The sequence below is a fragment of the Moschus berezovskii genome, chromosome 16, assembly GCF_049115385.1.
Source record: "Moschus berezovskii isolate FMDL1 chromosome 16, NW_MosBer_1.0, whole genome shotgun sequence".
Lineage (NCBI taxonomy): Eukaryota > Metazoa > Chordata > Mammalia > Artiodactyla > Moschidae > Moschus > Moschus berezovskii.
Window position 1 is genome coordinate 48,552,501 of NC_142475.1, and position 25,277 is coordinate 48,577,777.

At 42.2% G+C, this 25,277-nt stretch overlaps 1 protein-coding gene across 1 annotated transcript in view; it reads right to left on the minus strand.

Annotated features, from left to right (window-relative positions):
• Nucleotides 1-25,277, minus strand: part of SULF1 (sulfatase 1) — a 193,947-nt gene that overhangs the window by 20,623 nt on the left and 148,047 nt on the right. The window contains exons 10-14 of the mRNA XM_088844808.1: nucleotides 24,012-24,140; nucleotides 23,686-23,742; nucleotides 22,786-22,915; nucleotides 4,049-4,262; nucleotides 402-654 (exon numbers count right to left, since the gene is read on the minus strand). Of these exons, the coding sequence (XP_088700934.1) occupies nucleotides 402-654; nucleotides 4,049-4,262; nucleotides 22,786-22,915; nucleotides 23,686-23,742; nucleotides 24,012-24,140 (783 nt within the window). The remainder of the gene's footprint in view (nucleotides 1-401; nucleotides 655-4,048; nucleotides 4,263-22,785; nucleotides 22,916-23,685; nucleotides 23,743-24,011; nucleotides 24,141-25,277) is intronic.

Here is a 25,277-nt window from a genome sequence, read left to right on the forward strand (position 1 = left end):
CCAAAACACAAAGTCCCCAAATCTGGGACAGTCTGGACCCTGTTGCTTCTCACGCAGTTGTGTCTGACTCTTTGCGACCCCAGGGACTATGGCCACCAGGCTCCTCTGTCCATGGGATTCTCCAGGCAAGACTACTGGAGTGGGTTGCCATTTTCTCTTCTAGGGAATCTTCCCAACCCAGGGACTGAATTCGCGTCTCCATCTTCTGCACTGTAGGTGAATTCTTTACCACTGAGTCTCCTAGGAAGCCCCCCTCTTGATTCTTAACCTTCAGTTATCACGTGGGCCAGCACTCAGACACTGCTCTGCTGAGTGATATTACTTTTTGCAATAGGGAAAAATCATGACCGTACGGAGGGAGGGCTTTGAACTCAGCCCCCGTGACCACAAAACCTTCTTACTTGTGCGTCACACGGACGGTGGTGGGCAGACCCACGACATTGCCACTGTCTGCCAGCATTGTGTCTCCATCAGCACCACCAGTTGCCCGGTGGCCTCCGGGCTCCTGGCGGCCTTCATCATGACGCTTGGCAATGTTTCTTGGCCGCAAGACCTGCAATTCTTCTTCTTCCAGGTTGATGTCATATATTTCGCCTTCAAATTCGACTGACAAGGAACGTGTCTGCCGGGTATGGACAAATCTGGGCTTGTACTCTGGAAATAAGGGAAGACAGGTTAACACGGACATCCGGGTATAGTTTAGGAGGGATGAAAATGATTGCCAGGCTTGGGGAGCATTTTGAGCAGCACACGTGGCCTTGCTAGCTGGCCCGAGGGAATTCACATGGGAAGAGGTAGGCTCTGGTCCAGGCTTGAACACTGCAGAGCGGTGTGCTGGATGGTGTGCTTTTCTGGACCTTTGGCCCTTCATCCCCCAAGTGGGGTAGTAGGTCAAGGTGATCTCTAAGACTCTTTCTGCTTACGGTAGGCTGTGAACTTCTATTGCATTAGTTGTGTCTGACGCTTTACGACCCCTTGGACTGTAGCCCACCAGGCTCCTCTGTCCATGGAATTCTCCAGGCAAGAATACTGGAGTGGGTTGCCATTTCTTTCTCCAGGGGAACTTACTGAGTTGGCTAAAAATTTGTTCGAATTTTTCTGTAAGATGGCATGGAAAATCTGAACGAAATTTTGGTCAACCCAACACACTGTTCTCAATGTGAACTACAAGGCAGTTTGGATAAAACTATAAATAATAGTAATGACTATAATTTAATAAGCTTTTGCTGTGTATTATTTCCTTCATGCGTGCTTGCTAAGTCGATTTAGTCGTGTTCAACTATATGTGACCCCATGGACTATAGCCACCAGGTTCCTCTGTCCATGGGATTTTCCAGGCAAGAATACTGGAGGTTGCCATTTCCTTCTCCAGGGGATCTTCCCGACCCAGGGAATCAAACCCACATCTCTTATGTCTCCTGCGATGGCAGGCAGGTTTTTACCACTAGTGCCATCAGGGAAGACCATTTCCCATGTACATATTTCTAATGCACAATCATGAAAGACAGGTATTATGATAATAAATCCTCACATTAAAAAAGACACGATCAGATTGTCAAAACAGGCTCATGAATTTGGTGTTATCATCTCTATACTATGATGAGAAATCTGAAGTTTGAATGCTACATATCTTTTGCAAGGTGATGCAGCCAACAGTTGTGGGAGCTTGGACTACACACTGTCAGATTCTAAAGATGACAAAGTCGCCCCTTTTTGACAGGGCTGCCTTTTCAAAAAGGTAAATGGCTCAGATAATAATGAATCTGCCTGCAACGTGGGAGACCTGGGAAAAGATCACCTGGAGAAGGGAATGGCAACCCATTCCATTATTCTTGCCTGGGAAATTCCATGGACAGAGGAACTTGGTGGGCTACAGTCCATGGGGTCGCAAAGAATTGGACGCGACTGATTGACTAACACTTTCACTTTGAAACGTTCCAGACACCTTCTAGTTGCACAAATAATAAAAGATTGCTCTAAGGAAAACTGAACTTTGCAAATGCTTTCATCAGCTAATGGATTAAATTCCTGGCAGATGGAGAATAATGCCAGGGGAGGCCAGTATGATTTCTGGTCAACATAGACCACTGTCAAAACTCATTGTGGGCTAGGTAAGAGCTTTAACATGCAAACACGGGCTCCTGCTGATCAGATGCACTCGGGCTCTGTGGGGGCACACTCAGTGCTCTGATGTGTCGACCCTGTTGTTAAAGTGGGAAGAAAGGCTGCAGAATCAGAACCATCTTGCTCTCTGCAGGATGCTGCTCTGAGGAGAAATGCCTCTTTTGAGATGTCTCACTGAGCATGCTCACAAATTCCACTACGACGGAAAAGAGGAGCATCCAACCCCTGCTCTCCACACAGCTCAAAAAAATGGCCCTAGACTTCTCCAGCTCGTGTTCATCACGGAAGAAGCAGTGTGCTTTATGGCCAGTGCCTGAGGAGTGACAGCGAAGTTCTTGGGAGAGAAAAGGCTGCCTCCACCTTCAAGCTGGACACGGGATGGTTTCTGTTAAGGGTGAGGGTCTGGGTCCTCTCCTTTGTCATTTTCCCACTAGAAATCTTGGTGTGAATTATTAAACCTGGCAGTTTCTTTCAGGAGGAAAGAAAATCTCCCAAGTCAATGATTTTCAGCCTTTTGGATTATCAATTCCTTTAAAGTTTTGCATCCAGAAATGTGCATATATACAGAAAGAATATACTTAAAATTTTGGATAAAATTTTAGAGGGCTCATGATCCTATAAAGTTCACCTGTGGAGTCTAGGTTTAAAAAGTCTGTTCTAAGGGATCCTGTTGTTCTAGTCTATGATTTGATTTTTTGGTTCAGAATTTAATGTATTTTGCTTTTCAAAATCAGTACATAAAGGCATTATCACGGAAATGTCACTTTTCATACTTAGCCACTAGATGGCACTAGACTCTCATTCTTTTATGGAAGGTGCCACCTCATAGGAATGTGATAGCTGCCTGAAAAGAGTTTTTATAAAAATGCTAGGCAGTGCTTTTCAAACTGAATTTGACAAGTTAGACCCTACAAATCAATGAGAGGAATTAGAAAAATATATTGTCCTAAAACAGACAAGCCTTTTTAAAAAAGCATGCATGCTTCTCTTATTAAATGCATAAGCCCTGAAACTGTTTTTAATAATGACTCTAACGAATTTTTTCTTCCAGTATACAAAGAAAGCCAGATAACATTATAATTCCCAGAAAAAGATGTATACAAGTCTGAGACACTCCTAGTATTACAGAATCTATATTTTCTTTCTTACTATTCCGTTGTTCTGATCTGCTGTAGATATAAAACAGAACAATGCAATGAATATCTGGGTCCTCATCACTCAGGAAAGCAAATTATTACAATAACAATGCCTCCCATTGTACCATGTTAAATTTAATGTTTTATAGTGAAAGTTGCTCAGTCATGTCTGACTCTTTGCAAACCCATGGACTACACAGTTCATGGAGTTCTCCAGGCCAGAATACTGGAGTAGGTAACCCTTCCCTTTTCCAGGGGGTCTTCCCAACCCAGGGATCAAACCCAGGTCTCTCAAATTTCAGGCAGATTCTTTACCAGCTGAGCCACCAGGGAAGCCCAAGAATACTGGAGTAGGTGGCCTATCCCTTCTCCAGAGGATTTTCCCGACCCAGGAACTGAACCAGATTTTGCAGGTGGATTCTTTACCAACTGAGTTATCAGGGTCATGCACATGTACATAAATAATTTTATGACATATATTTTTTAGCAACTTATACTGTTACTCTTCTAGCTTAAACTTTAGATTTTCATTTTCTCTTTTAAGTGTGCATGTTTTGTGTCTGCCGCTTTTACAGAGTATATTTTCATTTTAAGCTTAATATTCACAAAGCAAAATTTCAAATGACCTCAGCCTTTATATTTTAAACAGAACAATTATTTGCTTTTAGCCCCAAACCTATGCATTGATGATATTTAACATGTAGATGGATCAAGGCTTGTTTGCCTTCCTAATGGCCATGCCTGAAAGCCTCAGCCTGCCACCGAGAGGGTCACAGGCAATGGCTTACTTGGGGTCCCCTGGTTCCGCAGGAACTGCCTCTGATTCTTTCTCTGGCTCCTGCTGGCCCGATACCCGGACTCGCCACAACTGCACTCTTTGTCCTTGTCGTGGAAGCCACGAAAGAGGGGTCGTGTGCTCTGTCGGGCGGCGAGCAGGTCACCAGAGCCCTTGCACTTGTGAATTCGAAGCTTTCCAGACGTGTCCTCAACGCACTGCCACTTCTGCAAGAGCCAACGTGAGAGCCAGTTACACACCCACATCAGGTGTTTCTGATTAAGGACTGCTGCTTTTGTTTTTAGAACCCTGGCAACACCATTAAAAAGAGCTCATGGAAAAAGGCCAGCTTTCAAGTGACCCTGGAATAAGCTGACTCCTGTTCTCTTAGTTATTTCCTTCACTGCAGGCGAATACAGATGACCACGAAATCACAGGAAATCAGAACTACCTCAGTGACACCAGAGCCAAGAATTGATACATAAATCCTCAGCATCCAGACTAAACAGAGTCTTGAACGAAACATGGAAAAGCCCTTACTTAACTCACCAAGCCACAGAGCACAGCTGTCAGGGCTGTTTTCACCAGACCCGTCTTTTTTCTGGGAAAACAAATTTGGCTGCTTTGTTCTCTGCCCTTGAATTTCTAATTCGAGGCCAGTAAGAGTGGCATATGAGGAAGACAGAAATGAATTTAACCTGAGTCCATCATGGGGGCAAGCCAAATTTCATACACACCAGACAAGAACATTTGCTTCTCTGGTAGCTCAGGTGGTAAAGAATCTGCCTGCAATGCAGGAGACTTGGGTTCGATCCCTGCATCAGGAAGATCCCCTGGAGAAGGGAATGGCAACCACTCCAGTATTTTTGTCTGGGAAATCCCATAGACAGAGGAGCCTGGCAGGCTACAGTCCATGAGGTGGCAAAGAGCTGGACACGACTGAGTGACTAACATGCACACACACACACAGACATGAGCAGCTGAACCAGGCTTTCCTCTGTGACTTTTCTTATCCTTCTGCAAACAGTACGCACTCGGCTGAACAAGCTGCTCCTAAAGAGGCAGGGTTCACCTCCTCAAGAGACACGCATGGGGAGCTGCTACTGGGTCTATTTTTTTTAATTAATTTATTTTCATTGAGGCTAATTACTTTACAATATTGTGCTGGTTTTTGCCATACATTGACATGAATCAGCCACGGGTGCACATGTGTCCCCCTATCCTGAATGCCTCTCCCTCCTCCCTCCCCACCCTATCCTCTGGGTTGTCTCAGAGCACCAGTTTTGAGTGCCCTGCTTCATGCATCAAACTTGCACTGGTCATCTATTTTACATATGGTAATATACATGTTTGAACGCTATTCTCTCAAAATATCCCACCCTTGCCTCTCCCACATAGCCCAAAAGTCTGTTCTTTACATCTGTCTCTTTTGCTACTTTGCATACAGGGTCATCGTTACTGTCTTTCTAAATTCCATATGTATGCGTTAATACACTGTATTGGTGTATCTCTTTCTGACTTACTTCACTCTGAATAATAGGCTCCAGCTTCATCCACCTCATTAGAACTGACTCAAATGCATGTTTTTTATAGCTGAGTAATATTCCATTGTATATATGTACCACAACTTCCTTATCCATTTGTTTGCCAATGGACATCTAGGCTGCTTCCATGTCCTGGCTATTGTAAACAGTGCTGCAGTGAACATTGGGGTACATGTGTCTCTTTCAATTCTGGTTTCCTCGATGTGTATGCCTAGCATTGGGATTGCTGGGTCGTATGGCAGTTCTACTTAAAGTTTTTTCAGGAATCTCAACACTGTTCTCCATAGTGGCTGTACCAGTTTGCATTCCCAACAGTGTAAGAGGGTTCCCTTGGCACTAGGTTTTCTAGTTTGAGCTTTCTATTAAGACAGCTACAGAGGTGGGACCTCCCCGGCGGTCTAGGGGTTATGACTCCGTGCTTCCAATTGCAGGGGACATGGGTTTGATCTCCAGTGGGGGAACTAAGATTCTGCATGCTGCACAGAGAGGCCAAAAAAAAAAAAAAAAAAATATATATATATATATATATATAGCTACAGAAATTTCTGGCTTAACTCTGGTTGAATATGACACAGCATCATGTCTCAGTGCCCCCCTCCCCCAATTTTGGGTATCAAACCTGGCTGAAATAATAGCACTTTGCCTGTGCTATAACAATAATTATTATTATTGTTATTTCATGGGATCCTCTACAACTGACTTAGAGATCTGATAATCTTCCTCTTTATTTTTCCTTTTCTCTCCCTAAAACATTAATCTGGCAAATGGGAAGAATAATGACATTCATTTTAAGTTGATCATGGCTGTTACAATATGCAGTTATCAAACTTCTGTGTTTTTTTCCCACATCCATATATGAGTATCACCTGTTTGTAATTCTTTATTGATACTTTTTTTTTCCTAAGTGAAGAGTTAGTTGCTCAGTCACATCTGACTCTTTGCTCAGGCCTTCTGTGAAATGATCTCACATATCCCCTTGTTATACCTGTATCTCTGAGGACTATTTTGATGCAAGGTAAAGTTTGGCACTGACACTGGTATACAAAATGGTGTGCAACCCTTCATAATGGACCATCATGCTGAGCCACAGTTCGTTTTGTCTTAACGGAGTCACATGCTTTCCCAGGTGGCACTAGCGATAAAGAATCCGCCAGCCAATGCAGGAGACAGAAGACATGCAGGTTCGATCCCTGGGTCAGGAAGATCCCCCTGGAGAAAGGAATGGCAACCCACTCCAGTATTCTCACCTGTAAAATCCCATGGACGGTGGAGCCTGGCAGGCTACAGTCCAGAGGGTCGCAAAGAGTCAGACACAACTGAGCGACAGAGCTCATAAAAGCCTTCAGTAGCTGTTGAATTATCAGAGCAGCCTTTGTGCTTCTGCCTGTGCGTGCTAAATCCTTCAGTCGTGTTTGACTGTTGTAGCCCGCCAAGCTCCTCTGTTCATGGGATTCTCAAGGCAAGAACAGTGGAGTGAGCTGCCATGTTCTCCTCCAGAGGATCTTTCCAACCCAGGGGTGGAACCTGAGTTTTTTGTCTCCTGCATTGGCAGGCAAGTTCTTTATCACTAGTGCCACCTGGGAAGCCCTATCACAGAGCTCCCAAATCCCTGCTATCTAGAACGTGTTCTATAATTTCACTTTAGCCCCTATACACTCTGTGTTGTTGAATTAAACTATTTCAAGACATACCAGGTAACAACCTCCTTCAGTGGTTTGGCCAGAATGTTTTGAATGTAAATCTCTGTCCAGAGAAGCAGGAGCTCAAGAGACAAGACAAGTAACTACCTATTTACAAAACCAAAAAAGGCAAGAAGTCAAGAATAATCTAAGGACTAACTGAATTAGAGATGATTTAACTCGAATCAAACAAAAAAAGCCCAAATAGGAATTCTAATTGATAAGGCACATGGGAGTTATGAATACATCTGATCAGTGGTTCTCACCTTGGCTGGGCATTGGGATTTTTCCAAAGCTTCCCTGGTGATTCTAATGTGAGGCTGGGTTAAGGACCACTGCTTTAGATTCACAAGGTTACTGGACCTCTTTGCAGTGGGATCCCACAGGTGGGCAGAAGGTATACTTTTAGGTCTAAGGAGCTCAGATGGATGGCCTTTGAGAGGGATGTGCATATTATTGAGTGTGAACGTAGAAAGAAATTTGTGTGTAGAAAAGTACTGACGTGACCTGGTTAGAAAATGGCTCCAGTTGAATAGATGGACACTCCCAGCTCATCTACGATGGCAGCCAGGCTCTTCTGTCCATGGGATTTCTCAGGCAAGAAGGCTGGAGTGGGTTGCCATTTCCTTCTCCGGGGATCTTCCCACTCCAGGGATCGAATGCAAGTCTTCTGCATTGGCAGGTGGATTCTTTACCACTGAGTCACCAGGGAAGCCAACCCTAACCCTTACCCTAACTCTAATCAGAACAATTAGTTGATAAATGACAGACAGTCTTCACACATTCTTAGCTAAAAACTGCATGGAGCTGGTGCTATGCAGTTTTTTTTTTTTTTTTAACATGGAGATCAATGCTTTCTAAGCTTGGGTTTGCTGCACTGCACTCCTAGATACATCCAGTTAGCTTGAGGAGGTGCCAGGAAATTCTCAGAAGAGTTCTCGGAGGGCTTCTCTGGTGGCCTAGGGGTTAAGAATCCCCCTGCCAATGCAGGGGAGGTGGGTTTGAGCTCTGGTGTGGGAAGATTCCACATGCCCAGGAGCAACTAAGCCCTTCAACCGCAATTACTGAGCCCACGTTCCTAGAGCCTGCACTCCACAAGAGAAGCCACCATGATGAGAAGCCTGTGTACCACAATGAAGAGTAGCCGCTCTCTTCAACTAGAGAAAGCCCACAAGCAGCAACAAAAACCTAGTGCAGTCAAAAATAAAAAATAAAATTCTTGCTCATGAAAAGTGTCTAAAGTAAATAATATTTCATAGCTCCAAAATGTTTGGGAATCAGTGGTGCTTGAGTATTTATATCATATATCTGTCTTAAATCCAAGTGGTTTAAGACATATCCATCCACCTGAAACACTACCTAATGCATTCAAAAGCCAAGTGTTGATTACTTAATATTTGTAGGAGCAAAAGAAGACATTCAGTGGATTCAACTCACAGCCAAGGAGAAACTTAATTTAAGAAATGTTCTATTTTTTTCTCAGACAGAAAAATGTGGCTCTTTTTATTCTTGAAAAAATGATGGCTCTATGTCTTTCTGTGTTCCAATTTATATCAACTTCAGTGCAAACACTAATTTGTAAAACACACAACTGTACTGAAAACCTTCCTTAGTTTTAAAACCACAATGCATAAAAATTTTTCTTTTTTTGCCCTGGAAGAGCTGAGGGGACAAGTAGATTTCTGTAGAACACAGAATATGGCAGAATTTTTAGTGACTTATCCTATTTGGATTACAACCTGCATTTTCCCATTAGCCAAATTCCTTGTTGATTTCTTATGGTACAGAAATGAACATAAAGTGTGTTTCTTTCCTGAAGAGTTGAATTTAACCCCATCTAAGATCATTCCTGGGTGTTCATTGGAAGGACTGATGCTAAAGCTGAAACTCCAATACTTTGGCCACCTCATGCGATGAGTTGACTCACTGGAAAAGACTCTGATGCTGGGGGGGGATTGGGGGCGGGAGGAGACGGGGACAACAGAGAATGAGATGGCTGCATGGCATCACTGACTCAACGGACATGAGTTTGAGTGAACTCCGGGAGTTGGTGATGGACAGGGAGGCCTGGCGTGCTGGGATTCATGGGGTCGCAAAGAGTCGGACACGACTGAGCGACTGAACTGAACTGAATGTCTAGCATGGTCGTTGACACAGATGACATATCATATAAAGTCAAACATACATACATGCATGCACATATATACACATGTGCATACACATATACCCCAAACCACTACCTATATATACATTCTTGTATAATACAGAAGCCATTGACAAAAATGCCAATTATTTCCTGTGCCACGGACTCTCTGAACAAATCATAGATCCTATTAGATAGAGTAATTAGCTAAAGGCTTTGAAAATCTCCTTAGTGGCAAGCATACTAGGAATTTTAATGAAATGTAATTACTACACATGGGCCACAGTCATTTTAGTGTTCTATATCATGACAATTTTTATGGCTGAGCAATAAAACCTGGAAATAGCAGCAACTCAAATGGTCATCTTACTTGGAGAGTTTATAAAGAGAATTTTTAAAGGAATAGCTCTGAAACCTGCTGCAGGTCATTTACATGTTCCCAGTAATGAGATGGTTTTCCATTGCAGAAGAGTTGCTGGAATCAGATGAGAGTCTGAGTTCAGGTAACGCTAACAGGACCTGAAGTAAGTGCCCCTCCCGAAATACAGATGTCACACTGCCTTGCTTTTATTTGCACTCTTGGACTTTTTCGGTAAATCGGTTAATGACCAAATCCAGTTTTCTCCATCTCCAACCACTTACTCCTGCAAATTCCTTTCCTGCTTTCTGGGACAATATCAATTCAACCCTCCTCCTCCCTCTATCTTAGTCTGTGTTGATAATTTAGCACATTCATGCCACAAATACTTCCGCACATCTACCATGCGCAAGGTGCTGGATAAAACTATTTCAATAATTCCAAAGTTATTATTATTTCATGGGAGCCTTTCCAACTATGCTGCAACTTGGGATGAAGGGGACGGACCAAGTCTCATTCATGAATCATCCCCTGAGTTTAACTCAGCATTGAATCACTCTGTTTAGTAATTGTGTCTAAGTGTTTTAGATGGATTATATTGGGTTGACCAAAAATCTTATGGAAAAAAATGAATTAACTTTTTGCTGAGCCAATATATAACTGAAGGTAAGTCACACCTGAGGAAGAAGAGAAGGTTGGCTCTTTCGGTTCAAAGAGTCATGTGTGCAGCTATTTGGGTGGAATCCAATCTAAGGGAAGATGTCACATTATCATCACCTATTAAACTCTTACTTGATATCAGGTACTGGTCTAGGGTGTTTTATATAAAAATTTATTCATTTAATTTCCACGATAACCTAAAGTGCTATGCTGTGCTTAGTCTCATCCAACTTTTTGCGACCTCATGGACTATAGCCCACCAGGCTCCTCTGTCCATGGGGAGTCTCCAGGCTAGAATACTGGAGTGGTTTGCCATACCAGGGGATCTTCCTTACTCAGGGATCGAACCCAGGTCTTCTGCATTGCAAGCAGATTCTTTACCAGCTGAGCTACCTGGGAAACCCAACCTAAAGTACTACCATAATTCACTTATCAGAATAGGACTTAGTAGCACTGAATATCACCTATCTTCTGCCTGGGACCTGGGAATGGCATTTCATACTCATATTGATGTGGCTTAGTGGAAAAATCTGGACTTTCAAGCTAGGAAAGCCTGATTTGACTATATTAAATTTATCACATTGCTGTAGGCTGGGCAGCAAGTCAGTTACACCATCTAAATTTTTATAGGGTCATGAGCAGTAGAGGTAGCACATAGGAAGAACTCAGCACACGGCAGGTACTCAACAAAGATAGCTGCTATTATTATTATTATTATTGCAAACACACACACTTTATTATTTACAGAAATTTACCTAATGGAAGCTTCATGAGAGGCAGCCATTTTTAATGGGGATAAGTATTGGGTTAGGGATCTGAGGACTTCAATTTTAATTTTCTTTTGCTGCTAACGCTATGGCCTAGAGCAAACTACAGCATCTCTTTGTTCTTCCAGATTCCACATCTGGTAAAATAACACTTATTCTTCCTGGCTTCAAGGATCTGTCATGAGAATAAATTGTTGACCATTTTCGGAGTTGAAGAAAAGATGCATTACAGGAGTCTGAAGCAGAACTATTATAACTGACCTTTAACAATGCCTTCCCAGTCCTTGGGCAAGTCACTGTTCCCTGGTTGTAAGCTGTCTTAAATATAGTATTTAGTGGGAAGGTTGCAAGCTTCGAATCACACAGATCTTGTTTTGAACACAGACTTGTCACCCTTCTAACTGTGCAACTTTGGTGAGGGAACTTTCCCATTTGAACCTCATATTTACAAAGGCATAATATCTATTTTTAGAAGAGTTTTCAGGTGAAAAAATATCCCATGTAAAATGCTTAGGACAGTGACTTCCCTGGCAGCTTAGTGGCTAAGTCTTGAGCTTCCAGTGCAAGAGGTATGAGTTCAATCCCTGGTGGGAGAACTATTAATAAGATGTCATATGCCATGAGTTGTGACCAAAAAAAAAAAAAATGTTTAGCATAGTATTAGATGATGCTAGAACTCTGGTTACTTCCCTTTCCTGAAGTAACCACTTGAGGATCATTATAATTTCTACATTTTGAATTGTATATATTTCTCAGATTGATTAAGAATGCCCTGTAAACTTCTTCAGTAAGTGTTGTCTTACTAAGTATTTAGTAAGACACTTGGTCGTATCTGACTCTTTGCAATGCCATGGACTGTAGCCTCTGTCCATGGAATTCTCCAGGCAAGAGTACTGGGATGGATTGCCATTCCCTTCTCCAGGGGATCTTCCTGACCCAGGGATTGAACCTGGGTCTCCCGAATTGCAAGCAGATTCTTTACCATCTGAGTCACCAGGGATTAATATAAATAATCTTATTTATCCCACTTATACCCATTTTCATGAGTAAGAAAAAAAATTTGTGACACCTTTTTCAAAGGTACACTGCAATGAAAGCTTAATTTTATACACATATATGCACATGCATTAACTCTCTGTTATTATACTTATTACATGGATTTGGCTCTAGTGCAGGTCAGATTATATATTCTGAGATATAACAATGATATAGTAATTTTCTAATAACCTGGTTATCTGTTAACCCAGTGCCGACATCATGGGAAGCAGTTACCTGCATGAGGGCATGTGTTTAGAATTTTCACCTGGGGTTATTGTTGTTCAGTTGCTAAGTTGTGTCTGACTCTTTGTGACCCCGTGAACTGCAGGACGCCAAGCTTCCCTATTCTTCACTATCTCCTTGAGTTTGCTAAAACTCACGTACGGTGAATGTAGGCAAATGGGTAAAAGTGGTCAAAATATACAAATTTAGTTATAAAATAACCCCCTGAGGGTGTAATGTATAGTATAGTAACTACAGTTAATAACAGCCTAGTACATATTTGAAAGTTGCTAAGAGAGTACATCAGTCCTTCCAATGAACACCCAGGACTGATCTCCTTTAGAATGGACTGGTTGGATCTCCTTGCAGTACAAGGCGGGAGGAGACAGGGACGACAGAGAATGAGATGGCTGGATGGCATCACCGACTCTGTGGACATGAGTTTGAGTGAACTCCGGGAGTTGGTGATGGACAGGGAGGCCTGGCGTGCTGTGATTCATGGGGTTGCGGAGAGTCGGACATGACTGAGCGACTGAACTGAACTGAACTGAACTGAAGAGAGTACATTTAACAAGTTCTCAGTACGAGAAAAACAAATTTTAACTGCGGGGTGATGGATGGTAACTAGACTAATTGTGGTGATCACTTTACAACATATACAAATATTGAATTGTTAAATTGTACACCTGATACTAATACAATGTTATATATCAATTATACTTGAATTAAAAAATGAATTTTCATCTCAGCACTGAGGAATATGGCCATATAAACATACTTGTTCAAATTGCTACTAACTCAAGTTATTTTCCAGAGAAGGCAATGGCAAGCCACTCCAGTACTCTTGCCTGGAAAATCCCATGGATGGAGGAGCCTGGTAGGCTGCAGTCCATGGGGTCGCTAAGAGTCGGACACGACTGAGCGACTTCACTTTCACTTTTCACTTTCATGCATTGGAGAAGGAAATGGCAGCCCACTCCAGTGTTCTTGCCTGGAGAATCCTAGGGATGGGGGAGCCTGGTGGGCTGCAGTCCATGGGGTCGCTAGGGGTTGGACACGACTGAGTGACTTCACTTTCACACATTGGAGAAGGAAATGGCAACCCACTCCAGTGTTCTTGCCTGGAGAATACCAGGGATGGGGGAGCCTGGTGGGCTTCCGTCTATGGGGTCACACAGAGTCGGATACGACTGAAGTGACTTAGCAGCAGCAGTAGCAGCAAGTTATTTTCAGACCTTCTCACAAACATGAATTAGAGTTATTTGTTCTGAAGATATTTATCTCTTACTTTCTTTGAGATGGGGTGAAACAGGATGGGGCAGGGGTTGGAGGGGGGAGGGAAAACCAGAAGAAAGAGAAAATGTTTCCTTCTTTAGATTTTAATATGAATAACCATTTGAAAAAGTCAGTGTTGGAATGTTTGAAGAAGTATGGTTCTTGCAAATGAGGGAAAATAAAACTGGTGAACTGACCTTGGCTAACAATCAATAGCTAGTATTTGTCGAGTGCTTGCTATGTACTGGGGACTCCTGCGGATACATTTAACTTCTACAGTCTTTTACAGCAACCCCTGGAGGCAAGTACTATTTTATGCCCATGTCACAGATGAAGAAACTGAGGCAGAGTTAGGTTAAGTAATGTGCCTGCAGTCAGATACTAAGCGAACAGCTTGGATGCAATCCTGGTTGACGAGGACACTGATACAAAAGGGGAGTGGTTTGGGGCAGAGTGTGAGGCTGCCGACAGGTTGAGGAAGTGACACTTAGGAAGGCAGAGATGACAATTAACACACAGGAGAGAATGTTATACTTGAGACATACAAACACTATTATGCATGAAATAGGTAACTAAAGACAATCTGAAAAGACCCTGATGTTGGAAAAGATTGAAGGCAGGAGGAAAAGGGAACAGAGGATGAGATGGTTGGATGGCATCACTGACTTGGTGGACATGAGTTTGAGCAAACTCCGGGAGATGGTGAAGGACAGGGAAACCTGGAGTGCTGTAGTCCATGGGGTCACAAAGAGTTGGACACGACTCAGCAACTGAACAACAACAACATGGCTGATTCACTTTGCTGTACAGCAGAAACTAACACAACATTGTAAAGCGATTATATTCCAATAAAAATTAGTAAGAAAAAGAAAGAGAAACAGAGAGACAGAGGGAAGAGGGGAACCTGACCAGGGTGGGCAAACAGTGGGAAATAACAGAGTATGAATTAAATAAGCTGGGATCACATTATGCAGTTGATGGAAAAAGTGTCTGTCCTCAACGTTTGTTTCTGGGTTGTTTGGAGCATTACTAAAGATGGTTTAACGTTTAACACTGCAGTTTGTGTTCTGAAAAATGCAAAGAAGTCAAGCACCTAGGGAGATGCCCAGCCATTCAGCCTCATCCTTCAGTGCAGGCTGAAGAGAGCAGGAGACTAGCCTTCCATACTGAGGCTAGTTAAGACTCTCCCTGTCGAGACGAGAGTTGAGTCAGAGGATGGCATCTGGAGGCTCCATATTTCTTGCCGATTTCTCTGGAGTCCAGAGGGCCGGGGCAAGGGGAGGTGGGGAGGGGATGGCCACAAGCCATGCTGTGATCTTCACCAGGGCTCAGCGGGTTTCTGGAAACAGGCAGTCCATTTCTGGCACACTAACAATTCCAGCCAGACCTTCCTGGCAAATGCCTTTTTATTCTTGCTCTGCAGCTGGTCACAAAGGGTCAGAGGGATAATTTTTGGATGACAGCATAGATCCTGGCACTAAACCAGTTTACACTCAACAGGCTACATTTTAAATTTCTTTGCCTGATGCCGAGGTCTTTTCAGAATTTTAACAGATCTTTGATTTTGTATTGATACAACAGTAGAAAGGCAAACTAAATTACAAAAATGCTGGAATTCAATGATTTAACAAAAGGACATGCCATTTGCTCTATAAAAAGAAAACAAGTTGCTTTTTTCCTCTTAAAGGACAGAGAATATATGTATAAAATGTACTTCAAAATGGAATGCTCAGGGAATTTCTCTTTTTTGTAACTCCTATTTAAGAAATCAACCTAGAAGAGGAACAAAAAATGACCACCCTCCCCCAGCATGAATGGTTTTCAGTCTTGCCTGGTCAAAGGAATCACCCAGAAGCTTGAAAAAACAAAACAAAACAAAACAATGCCACCTGGGCCCCATCCTCAGGGATTCTGATTTAATGTGTCTGGGTTGAGATTCGAACATGGGCATTTCCAAAGCTGCTTAACTGATTCTAATCTGAGGTCATGGTTGAGAGTTGCTATCCTAGATGCTGTGAGGGATTCATGGAGGCAAATGCCATTGACAATTTCAAGCAGAAAATCTACTGTCTTACATTTTTGCAGAGGCAGGATGCTCTGGGGAAGAAAAGATTTGAACATGAAGTGAAGAGATGCAGGTTTTGACATTGGGTTGGTGGCTTAAGTTTTCTGGATCTAAATTTCCTTATTAGGAAAAGGATACCATTCGATCAGAAGATTTCTAATCCTCCTTCCAACTTTGACATTCTTAGATTCCAGGTCTGTGGTTTGTAGTGCTGTTAAAAAACACACAAGCCTTGACCATCCCTGCAGACATGTTCATCTGATTGGTCTGGGGTAAGGCTGGACATCAGTATTTGCAAAAGCTCCTCAGGTGATACTGATGCGCAGAAGAACTGAGCATCACTGATCTATGTTCTCCATTGAAACAACTTCAGACAAAGTTGAGCTTGTACATGATTGTGTGCGTGCATGTGTGTGTGTGTGTGTGTGTATAGTGTGTACATAAATATGCTTGGGGGTGTCACGCCAGCTGAGAGAGTGATGGGAATTCACACTCAGCCTTGTATTAATTCAGAAACATGGAAGTAATGCGAACACATATGTCCATGCTGTCTTAATTAGTCCCTGCTGGTTGTTTAGTTCACATGATGGAGAAGCGATGCCAAATGTCTGGGATTCTGGCCCATTTTCGTTCCCTATTGGCTTCATAGGAATGAAAACAACAGGTAAGATGACCTGGAACAATAATAACGCCCAGCATCCAACACTCATACACTACTTTAAAGCTCACCTAGAACTTCACATACATGATGGCACTTTATCCTCCCAAGACACAGATCAATTTTCTTTCCAGAGACAGAACATCCAAGACACAGGAGGACCTGTCTTCTGAAAGAACATGCAACTGAAAGGGAGCAGATGCCAATATTCTAACCCAAGCTTCTGAACTTCACATTGCTCCTTCTTTTCTTTAGTCCACTTCCTGAATCCACACTGACCGTACCAAACCATCCTTAGGAGACCAGACATGGGGTCTGGTAGAGGAGTGCGGGGAAGCACTATCTTTTTGGGGATTAGGAGTGAAGAGAATCAGGCTAATTAATGGTGCTGATTTTTCCTCTACACTCCATGGAGAGTCAAACAAGTGTTCCCTTTGAAGGAAGGCAGCTAACCTTGGTGAGAGGAAGAAAAGCAGGGCACAGGTCAGGTGTAAAACCCATGTCAAGGAAAGAAAACCCAAGCAAGCCAGTTCGAGACTTGGCCGTCATCTTGATCCTGAATAGTCTCATTATTCTGGACTTTTTCTTCCCTTCTAAAAGTCAATGATATAGTAAATAAATAGACGATCTTCAGGGACTTCTCTGGTGGTTCACTGGTTAAGAATCTGCCTTCCAGTGCAGGGAACGTGGGTTTGATCCCTGGTCAGGGAGCTAAGACCTACAATTTCAGAGGAACAAAGCCTGCATGCCACTGCTATTAAACCCTTGCACCACAACTGCAGAGTCCGTGGCCACAGTGAAAGGTCCTGCATGCCACAATGGAGATCTCATATGTCGAAACTAAGATCCAAAGCAGCCAAATAAATAAATAAAAGATAACTTTATTTGTATTATTATCACAAATAAGTGATAATAAATGAAAATTTATCATTTTTTTAAAAACGGTAATCTTCAAAGTAGAGCCAAAAAGAAAGAGCAAAAAACCGACATGCAAAGATTCTATAGAATATAACCAAGCTATATCAGGTTGGACTTATAGGTTTAATAACTGCCTTGAAGAGGCTCAAAATTTTCTCAAAGTTCTCAGCTTCTAAAGGCATGGTTTGCCACCACCTACAGAGAGAAATCACCATTGTGCTGAGTCTAATTCTTTGTCCATTAATTCAGGCACTTCTCAAAGAGATCATTGCTAATGTTCTTATATACTTATGTGAAAGTGAAAGTATTAGTCACTCAGTTGTGTCCAACTCTTTGCGAGCCCATGGAACCTGCCAGGCTCCTCTGTCCATGGGATTCTCCAGGCAAGAATACTGGAGAGGGTTGCCATTGCCTTCTCCAGGGGATCTTCTCGACTCAGGGATTAAACCCAGTCTCCTGCACTGCAGGCGGGTTCTTTACCATCTGAGCCATGTGATAGAAACCAAATTCAGAGTGATTAACAAAATAATGCAACAGAGGAAAATTCTAGGGAGCCACACATGAAAGCATTTCATGGGGGCAAAACGTGTTTAGAAAACTATAAAAAAAAAAGCAAAGTGAAGTTTTTAACATAGTTGGCATTTAGCATATGAGTGAAGAGCTGGGGCCAGGAATCTAGTTTATGCTGTTTGCCCTTGAGGACATAAATTAAAATTTCAATATGAACCATATAAAGAGGCTTGCAAAAAGTGTATACTGAAAGGTAGGCCATGTACCTTATCTTCAAAGGGTTATAAGTCTCTCCACTTAGCTGAAATAGCAACCAGATCACTAATGTGCATGAGATATATTTAACATTGAACATTTTCAACTCCTGAATAGAAGTAAAATTAGGCTATTGAGGCTGCCTCATAAAAATCGTTTTAGAGCTACAAAACAATTCTGAGGTTTTAGTCATAATACTACTTGGAGCTTCCACAAGAAGGATTTGGAGACTTCAAATTAAAATATAATGAATAGGTCTAAGCTTCTCCACTAAACACTTGAAAATTAAGGCTTAGCAGAGTGCTATGAAGGCTTGGTTTTATCCCTTAATTAAATAGCCCTCCCTCCTCACCTTTTTCCACTTCAAAGGGATTCCTGTGTACGAAAAGACACAAGGAAATATAGAGCGGATGAGGGTCAAGTAGTTTATTATGAACATCTATTCAATATGGTTAGATGCCACATAAAAAGCGTATATGAAACGAGGCCATTTTAATAATAATTGGGCTACCCATTTTATGCATCTGATACCTTGAACTGGTGTTGGCTAGTTGTGTGACTATCCAGAGGTCAGATTTAAAAAAAGAAAGAAAAGACAGAATTGAACTTCTCTTCCTCTTGTTAAAAATTTACCTTGGAAGGCACAAAGTGGCCTGAGTTTTGGAATCAGACAATTTATGGATTCCCAGATTATAAAATGAAAATGACTATGCCTCTCTCAACAGAGGTGAGGATTAAATTGAACTAATGTGTGTAAAACACTGCATACAGTGCCTTACAGATTAGGAGTTTGGGATTGACATGTACACACTGCTATATATAAAATGTCTTTCCATTAAAAAATAAAGGATGTGTTAGGCTCAGAATATGAAAAAAAGACATAAGCTCAATAAATGTTATTTTTTCTCTTTCCTCCAATTCTGTTCTAAGTTGTAATGACTTAGATAGAAATTTAGTCTCTCTCATTGTGACATAGTGTATTTCTCCCAGCTAGCATAGATTTCAAGCAAGAGTGCTTAGTTTGTGTTCCTATGTTCTCAGTTTCCTTAAAAACAGGTCTGTGTAGTGGGAGACTTTAATACCCCACTCACACCTATGGATAGATCAACTAAATAGAAAATTAACAAGGAAACACAAACTTTAAATGATACAATAGACCAGTTAAACCTAATTGATATCTACAGGACATTTCACCCCAAAACAATGAATTTCACCTTTTTCTCAAGTGCACATGGAAACTTCTCCAGGATACATCACATCCTGGGCCATAAATCTAGCCTTGGTAAATTCAAAAAAACTGAAATCATTCCAAGCATCTTTTCTGACCACAATGCAGTAAGATTAGATGTCAATTACAGGAGAAAAACTATTAAAAATTCCAACATATGGAGGCTGAACAACACGCTGCTGAATAACCAACAAATCACAGAAGAAATCAAAAAAGAAATCAAAATATGCATAGAAACGAATGAAAATGAAAACACAACAACCTAAAACCTATGGGACATTGTAAAAGCAATGCAAAGGGGAAGGTTCATAGCAATACAGGCATACTTCAAGACACAAGAAAAAAGTCAAATAAATAACCTAACTACACCTAAAGCAACTTGGAAAGGAAGAAATGAAGAACCCCAGGGTTAGCAGAAGGAAAGAAATCTTAAAAATTAGGGCAGAAATAAATGCAAAAGAAACAAAAGAGACCATAGCAAAAATCAACAAAGCCAAAAGCTGGTTCTTTGAGAAGATAAATAAAATTGACAAACGATTAGCCAGACACATCAAGAAACAAAGGGAGAAAAATCAAATCAACAAAATTAGAAATTAAAATGGAGAGATCACAACAGACAACACAGAAATACAAAGGATCATAAGAGACTATTATCAGCAACTATATGCCAATAAAATGGACAACTTAGAAGAAACAGAAAAATTCTTAGAAAAGTACAACTTTCCAAAACTGAACCAGGAAGTATGCTACCCAAAGCAATCTATAGATTCAATGCAATCCCTATCAAGCTACCAACGGTATTTTTCAGATAACTAGAACAAATAATTTCATAATTTGTATGGAAATACAAAAAACCTCGAATAGCCAAAGCCATCTTGAGAAAGAAGAATGGAACAGGAGGTATCAACCTGCCTGACTTCGGGCTCTACGACAAAGCCACAGTAATCCAGACAGTATGGTACGGGCACAAAGACAGAAATATAGATCAATGGAACAAAATAGAAAGCCCAGAGATAAATCCACGTACCTATGGACACCTTATCTTCGACAAAGGAGGCAAGAATATACAATGGAGAAAAGACAGTCTCTTTAACAAGTGGTGCTGGGAAAACTGGTCAGCCACTTGTAAAAGAATGAAACTAGAACACTTCCTATTGGAGAAGGAAATGGCAACCCACTCCAGTGTTCTTGCTTGGAGAATCCCAGGGACGGGGGAGCCTGGTGGGCTGCGGTCTATGGGGTCACACAGAGTCGGACACGACTGAAGCGACTTAGCAGCAGTAGCAGCAGCAGAACACTTCCTAACACCATACACAAAAATACACTCAAAATGGATTAAAGATCTACATGTAAGACCAGAAACTATAAAACTCCTAGAGGAGAATATAGGCAAAACACTCTCCGACATAAATCAGAGCAGGATCCTCTATGACCTACCTCCTAGAATATTGGAAATAAAAGCAAAAATAAACAAATAGGACCTAATTAAAATTAAAAGCTTTCGCACAACAAAGGGAACTATAAGCAAAGTGAAAAGACAGCCTTCAGAATGGGAGAAAATAATAGCAAACGAAGCAACTGACAAAGAATTAATCTCAAAAATATACAAGCAACTCCTGCAGCTCAATTCCAGAAAAATAAACGACCCAATCAATAAATGGACCAAAGAACTAAACAGACATTTCTCCAAAGAAAACATACAGATGGCTAACAAACACATGAAAAGATGTTCAACATCACTCATTATCAGAGAAATGAAAATCAAAACCACAATGGGGTACCATTTCACTCCAGTCAGAATGGCTGCTATCCAAAAGCCTACAAGCAATAAATGCTGGAGAGGGTGTGGAGAAAAGGGAACCCTCTTACACTGTTGGAGGGAATGCAAACTAGTACAGTCTCTATGGAGAACAGTGTGGAGATTCCTTAAAAAACTGGAAATAGAACTGCCATACGACCCAGCAATCGCACTGCTGGGCATACACACTGAGGAAACCAGAATTGAAAGAGACACGTGTACCCCAATGTTCATCGCAGCACTGTTTATAATAGCCAGGACATGGAGGCAACCTAGATGTCCATCGGTAGATGAATGGATAAGAAAGCTGTGGTACATATACACAATGGAATATTACTCGGCCATTAAAAAGAATACATTTGAATCAGTTCTAATGAGGAGGATGAAACTGGAGCCTATTATACAGAATGAAGTAAGTCAGAGAGAAAAACACCAATACAGTATACTAACACATATTTATGGAATTTAGAAAGATGGTAACGATAACCCCATATGTGAGATAGCAAAAGAGACACAGATATATAGAACAGTCTTTTGGTCTTTGTGGGAGAGGGTGAGGGTGGGATGGTTTGGGAGAATAGCATTAAAACATGTATATTATCATATGTGAAATGAATCGCCAGTCCAGATTTGATGCATGACACAGGATGCTTGGGGCTGGTGCAGTGGGATGAACCAGAGGGATGGGATGGGGAGGGAGGTGGGAGGGGGGTTCAGGATGGGGAGAACATGTACACCCGGGGCAGATTCATGTCAACGTATGGCAAAACCACTACAATATTGTAAAGTAATTAGCCTACAATTAAAATAAATAAATTTATATTAAAATAAAAGGAAAGAAAAAAAATACACAGAAATTAAAATAACATCCCCCCAAAAAAACCCGAACCCCCCCTCAAAAAAAAAACACAGGTCTGTGTTAATTCACCACACGGTAATTCTTCAGTTCTTATTGGTAACAGTTGGTGTTCTGGGTAGCCCTGAGTTCTCTACTTAATATTCTATAAATGAAGAGGGTTGAGTCTAATGAAATATTTGATGTCAGAAACTTTGTGAGCACAGGTAGAAACAATAAACAAACAGATTATGGTTTCCCTTTTCATTCTTCAACCTTGGTCACAGACTCTGTCCTTCTCTCTGGGTTAGATGACATCTGATCTTACTCCAGGGTGGGGAAACCCAATCATGGCTCTTGGGGTGGTTTGCTGTCCAGAGGCTCAGTATCTGTCCCAGATCTTGATTAAGCTATCTCTCGACACATCTTGATGACCAGTTAAGAGGGGTGGGGTTTTCTCCTTAGATGCAAACAGTCTCTGAACTTTCTAACACAGGACTATCCATTTCCTAAGTCTGATATCTTGAACTGATGTTGGCTAACCAGGTGGATATCTAGAAATTTCACTAGAAGCACCATCTTTTTTAAATGGAGAAAGCCCAAGCTGTGATGAGGAGACCCAGCTGGGACCAGTCAGACATTGCTCAGTCAGTGGAAAGGGGTTGCAGTGAGCACTCCATGACTGCTATGAAAAGCTAACTTAAACACAAGTGTACATTATCTGACATGTTGCAAGTCTTTTACATTAGAAATGGAGAAGCAAATGAGTGATTGTGCAGAAATGCTGAGTCACTCACCTGCCCGGGCTGTTCACAGGCTGTCTGGTACCTGGCCTGCTGGCACAGTTCTTTGACCCTCTCATATTTAGGCAAGTGATTAGACTGTTGGATATTCTTGTTTGATTCCTCCTTCTTACGTAGAAATTTCCTTAGACAGAAAAAGAAAAGCTTATGTGAGAAGTGATCTGAAATGACTTTCACTGCGACCTGCCTATTTTTTTATTTCTTCCCTGTCACATGACTCCACACTCTCCAAAAAGCAATAAATAGTTACCAAGTCTCTACCCACAGGAGCCCAACATTTCATGAGTCCTTTGGGAAAATTACAAGCTGGGAATTATGAAGACGAGAGATCAGGGAAGGAAAAATCACTTCCTTCAAAATCTTCATTTCAAAACTTTGGGCATAAATGTTCAGCTTTATAGTCTCAAAGTTCATTTTTGTTAAAAAGCAATGATAGCAGTGTTTTTCTCTTGCCTAGGGTAAGTATGGAGAAAAACAAAGACAATGGACATTACAAATGGAAAGGAGAAACCCAGAAATGACTCTGGAACAGTTATTAATACAATCTCATCTATTTGTCTATTCAAAACTAGGAAAGGCACATAAGGGAGAGAAGTGGAAGGGCATCAGGCAGGACTTGGGAGGGATAATTGAGAAAGTCAATTAACCGGTCCAGTTAGGAACTGAGGTGGACACATGCCGTGGGAATCCACAGCCTCATAAAGACTGTGGTCCCATCTTCGCAATTCTGACTCAGCCGTCATTACTCTTCTGGCCAGGGGAGGATGAGTCTTATGACTAGGTTTACGAAATCCACACGCTTAGTAAACCAAAATAAGGGGGAAAAACATTCCCAGCAGGGAGAGCTGCCCACAAAGACTCGTTCCCAGAAGCACCCCAGGAACCAATAATTACCCTCTTTCCACGAGGAATGTATCACGCCAAATTTTGACCTTCTTGTTTGTTCGAAACCTGGAAGCAAAGTAATAATATTTACAGTTGGCATTGGGACACTTTTCCAAACGGATCTGTGCTAACAGTTTATTTAAAGCAACACCCCTCGCTTCCCGCAGACCAGGACAGCATCTCCATCAACACGCCATTCATAAACAGCCGAGGAGGTGCTCAGCTCACGGTGGTCCCCAGGGGCAGAGGGTATTTTGCCTCCACTTCTGCTGGCTGCTGGCTGGCTCTGGAGCTGGTGTGCTCAGGGCTGGCTGAGGGGAAGGAAACTGACGCACCTGTTACCTGGCTTTTCCTGGTCCAGAAGTTTGAGTACAGACTTGCCATCTATGTCAGGAGGCGCGTCGAGCCCTGCGATGTCCAAGATGGTAGGGGCCAGGTCAATGTTTAGAACGATCTGTGGGACTCTGTAAAGGGACAAGATGGTCATGCCTGGGACCCAGCACCAGTGGAGGGCCCCACCAGGGTTGTTTTTCCCCATCCCAGTACTCTCTGGCCTCCACTGCTTCGCAGCCTCTCATCTGGTTGCCTAGGAATGGTGGTTGATTCTGGAAGGTGCCTGAGGGCTCAGCCAGTGGGACCTAGAGAAAGACTGACTGTCACAGGGGTCAGGCTGGAGACAGGCTTGTCCCCCTGAGCTCTGGCCACACCTCAGACAAATTGTGGCCTGATGTCTGGCTTTTTTAGGCTGTGTATTTTCTTCTGAAGCGTGAGAGTCCATCACTTCTCTGTTGAACTAGGGCTTTGAAATCAATCTTCTGAAAAAGGACACAAGGTTTTTATACTTGAATTCAATGCATGCTGCCTAGCCTTTCAAACATAAAGCCTTCCAACTCTAGATCCAACGCTTCCCCAGGGGTTTCCAGTGATCTGGAGAGAGACAATGCATGTGTGCACGAGTCTTCTGTGCATGTGTCACCCAGTCGTGTCCAACTCTTTGTGACCCTGTGGACTGTAGCTCACCAGGCTCCTCTGTCCATGGGATTTTTTTCAGGCAAGAAAACTGGAGTGGGTTGCATTTCCTCTTCCAGGGGAGCTTCCTGAACTAGGGATTGAACCCACGTTTCCTCTGTCTCCTGCATTGCAGGTGGATTCTTCACCTGCTGAGCCATCCGGGAAGCCCGGGAAAGACATAATAACATTCCCCAAAGAGGCCCTTCTTATTGCCGTCACTTCCTTCCCAGCATGCACTGGAATGCAGCAGCAGACAAGCCACGTAGATGAGACTCAGACTATCTGGCATCTGGGCCCCACTGCTGTCACATCCAGGATGGGGGAGCTCTGAGAGAGGTGTGCGCATCCTGTCCGTACAGTTTCTTCATTGTGAAATCAGGGTCCAGATTGGATGCTCTTGAAGGGTCATCCCAGGTTTTGAATTCTACTTGCACTCTTTTCTTTCACTCTTTCCATAACTGTTTCATGTACAGGATCTCATTTTACACTACACATTCTAACGTGCTTGGCAGGGCATATGAAACCCATTTATGATGGGAATACTGACGTGCAAAGGGATGCAGTGACTTAAGATGACAGAAATGGAATTC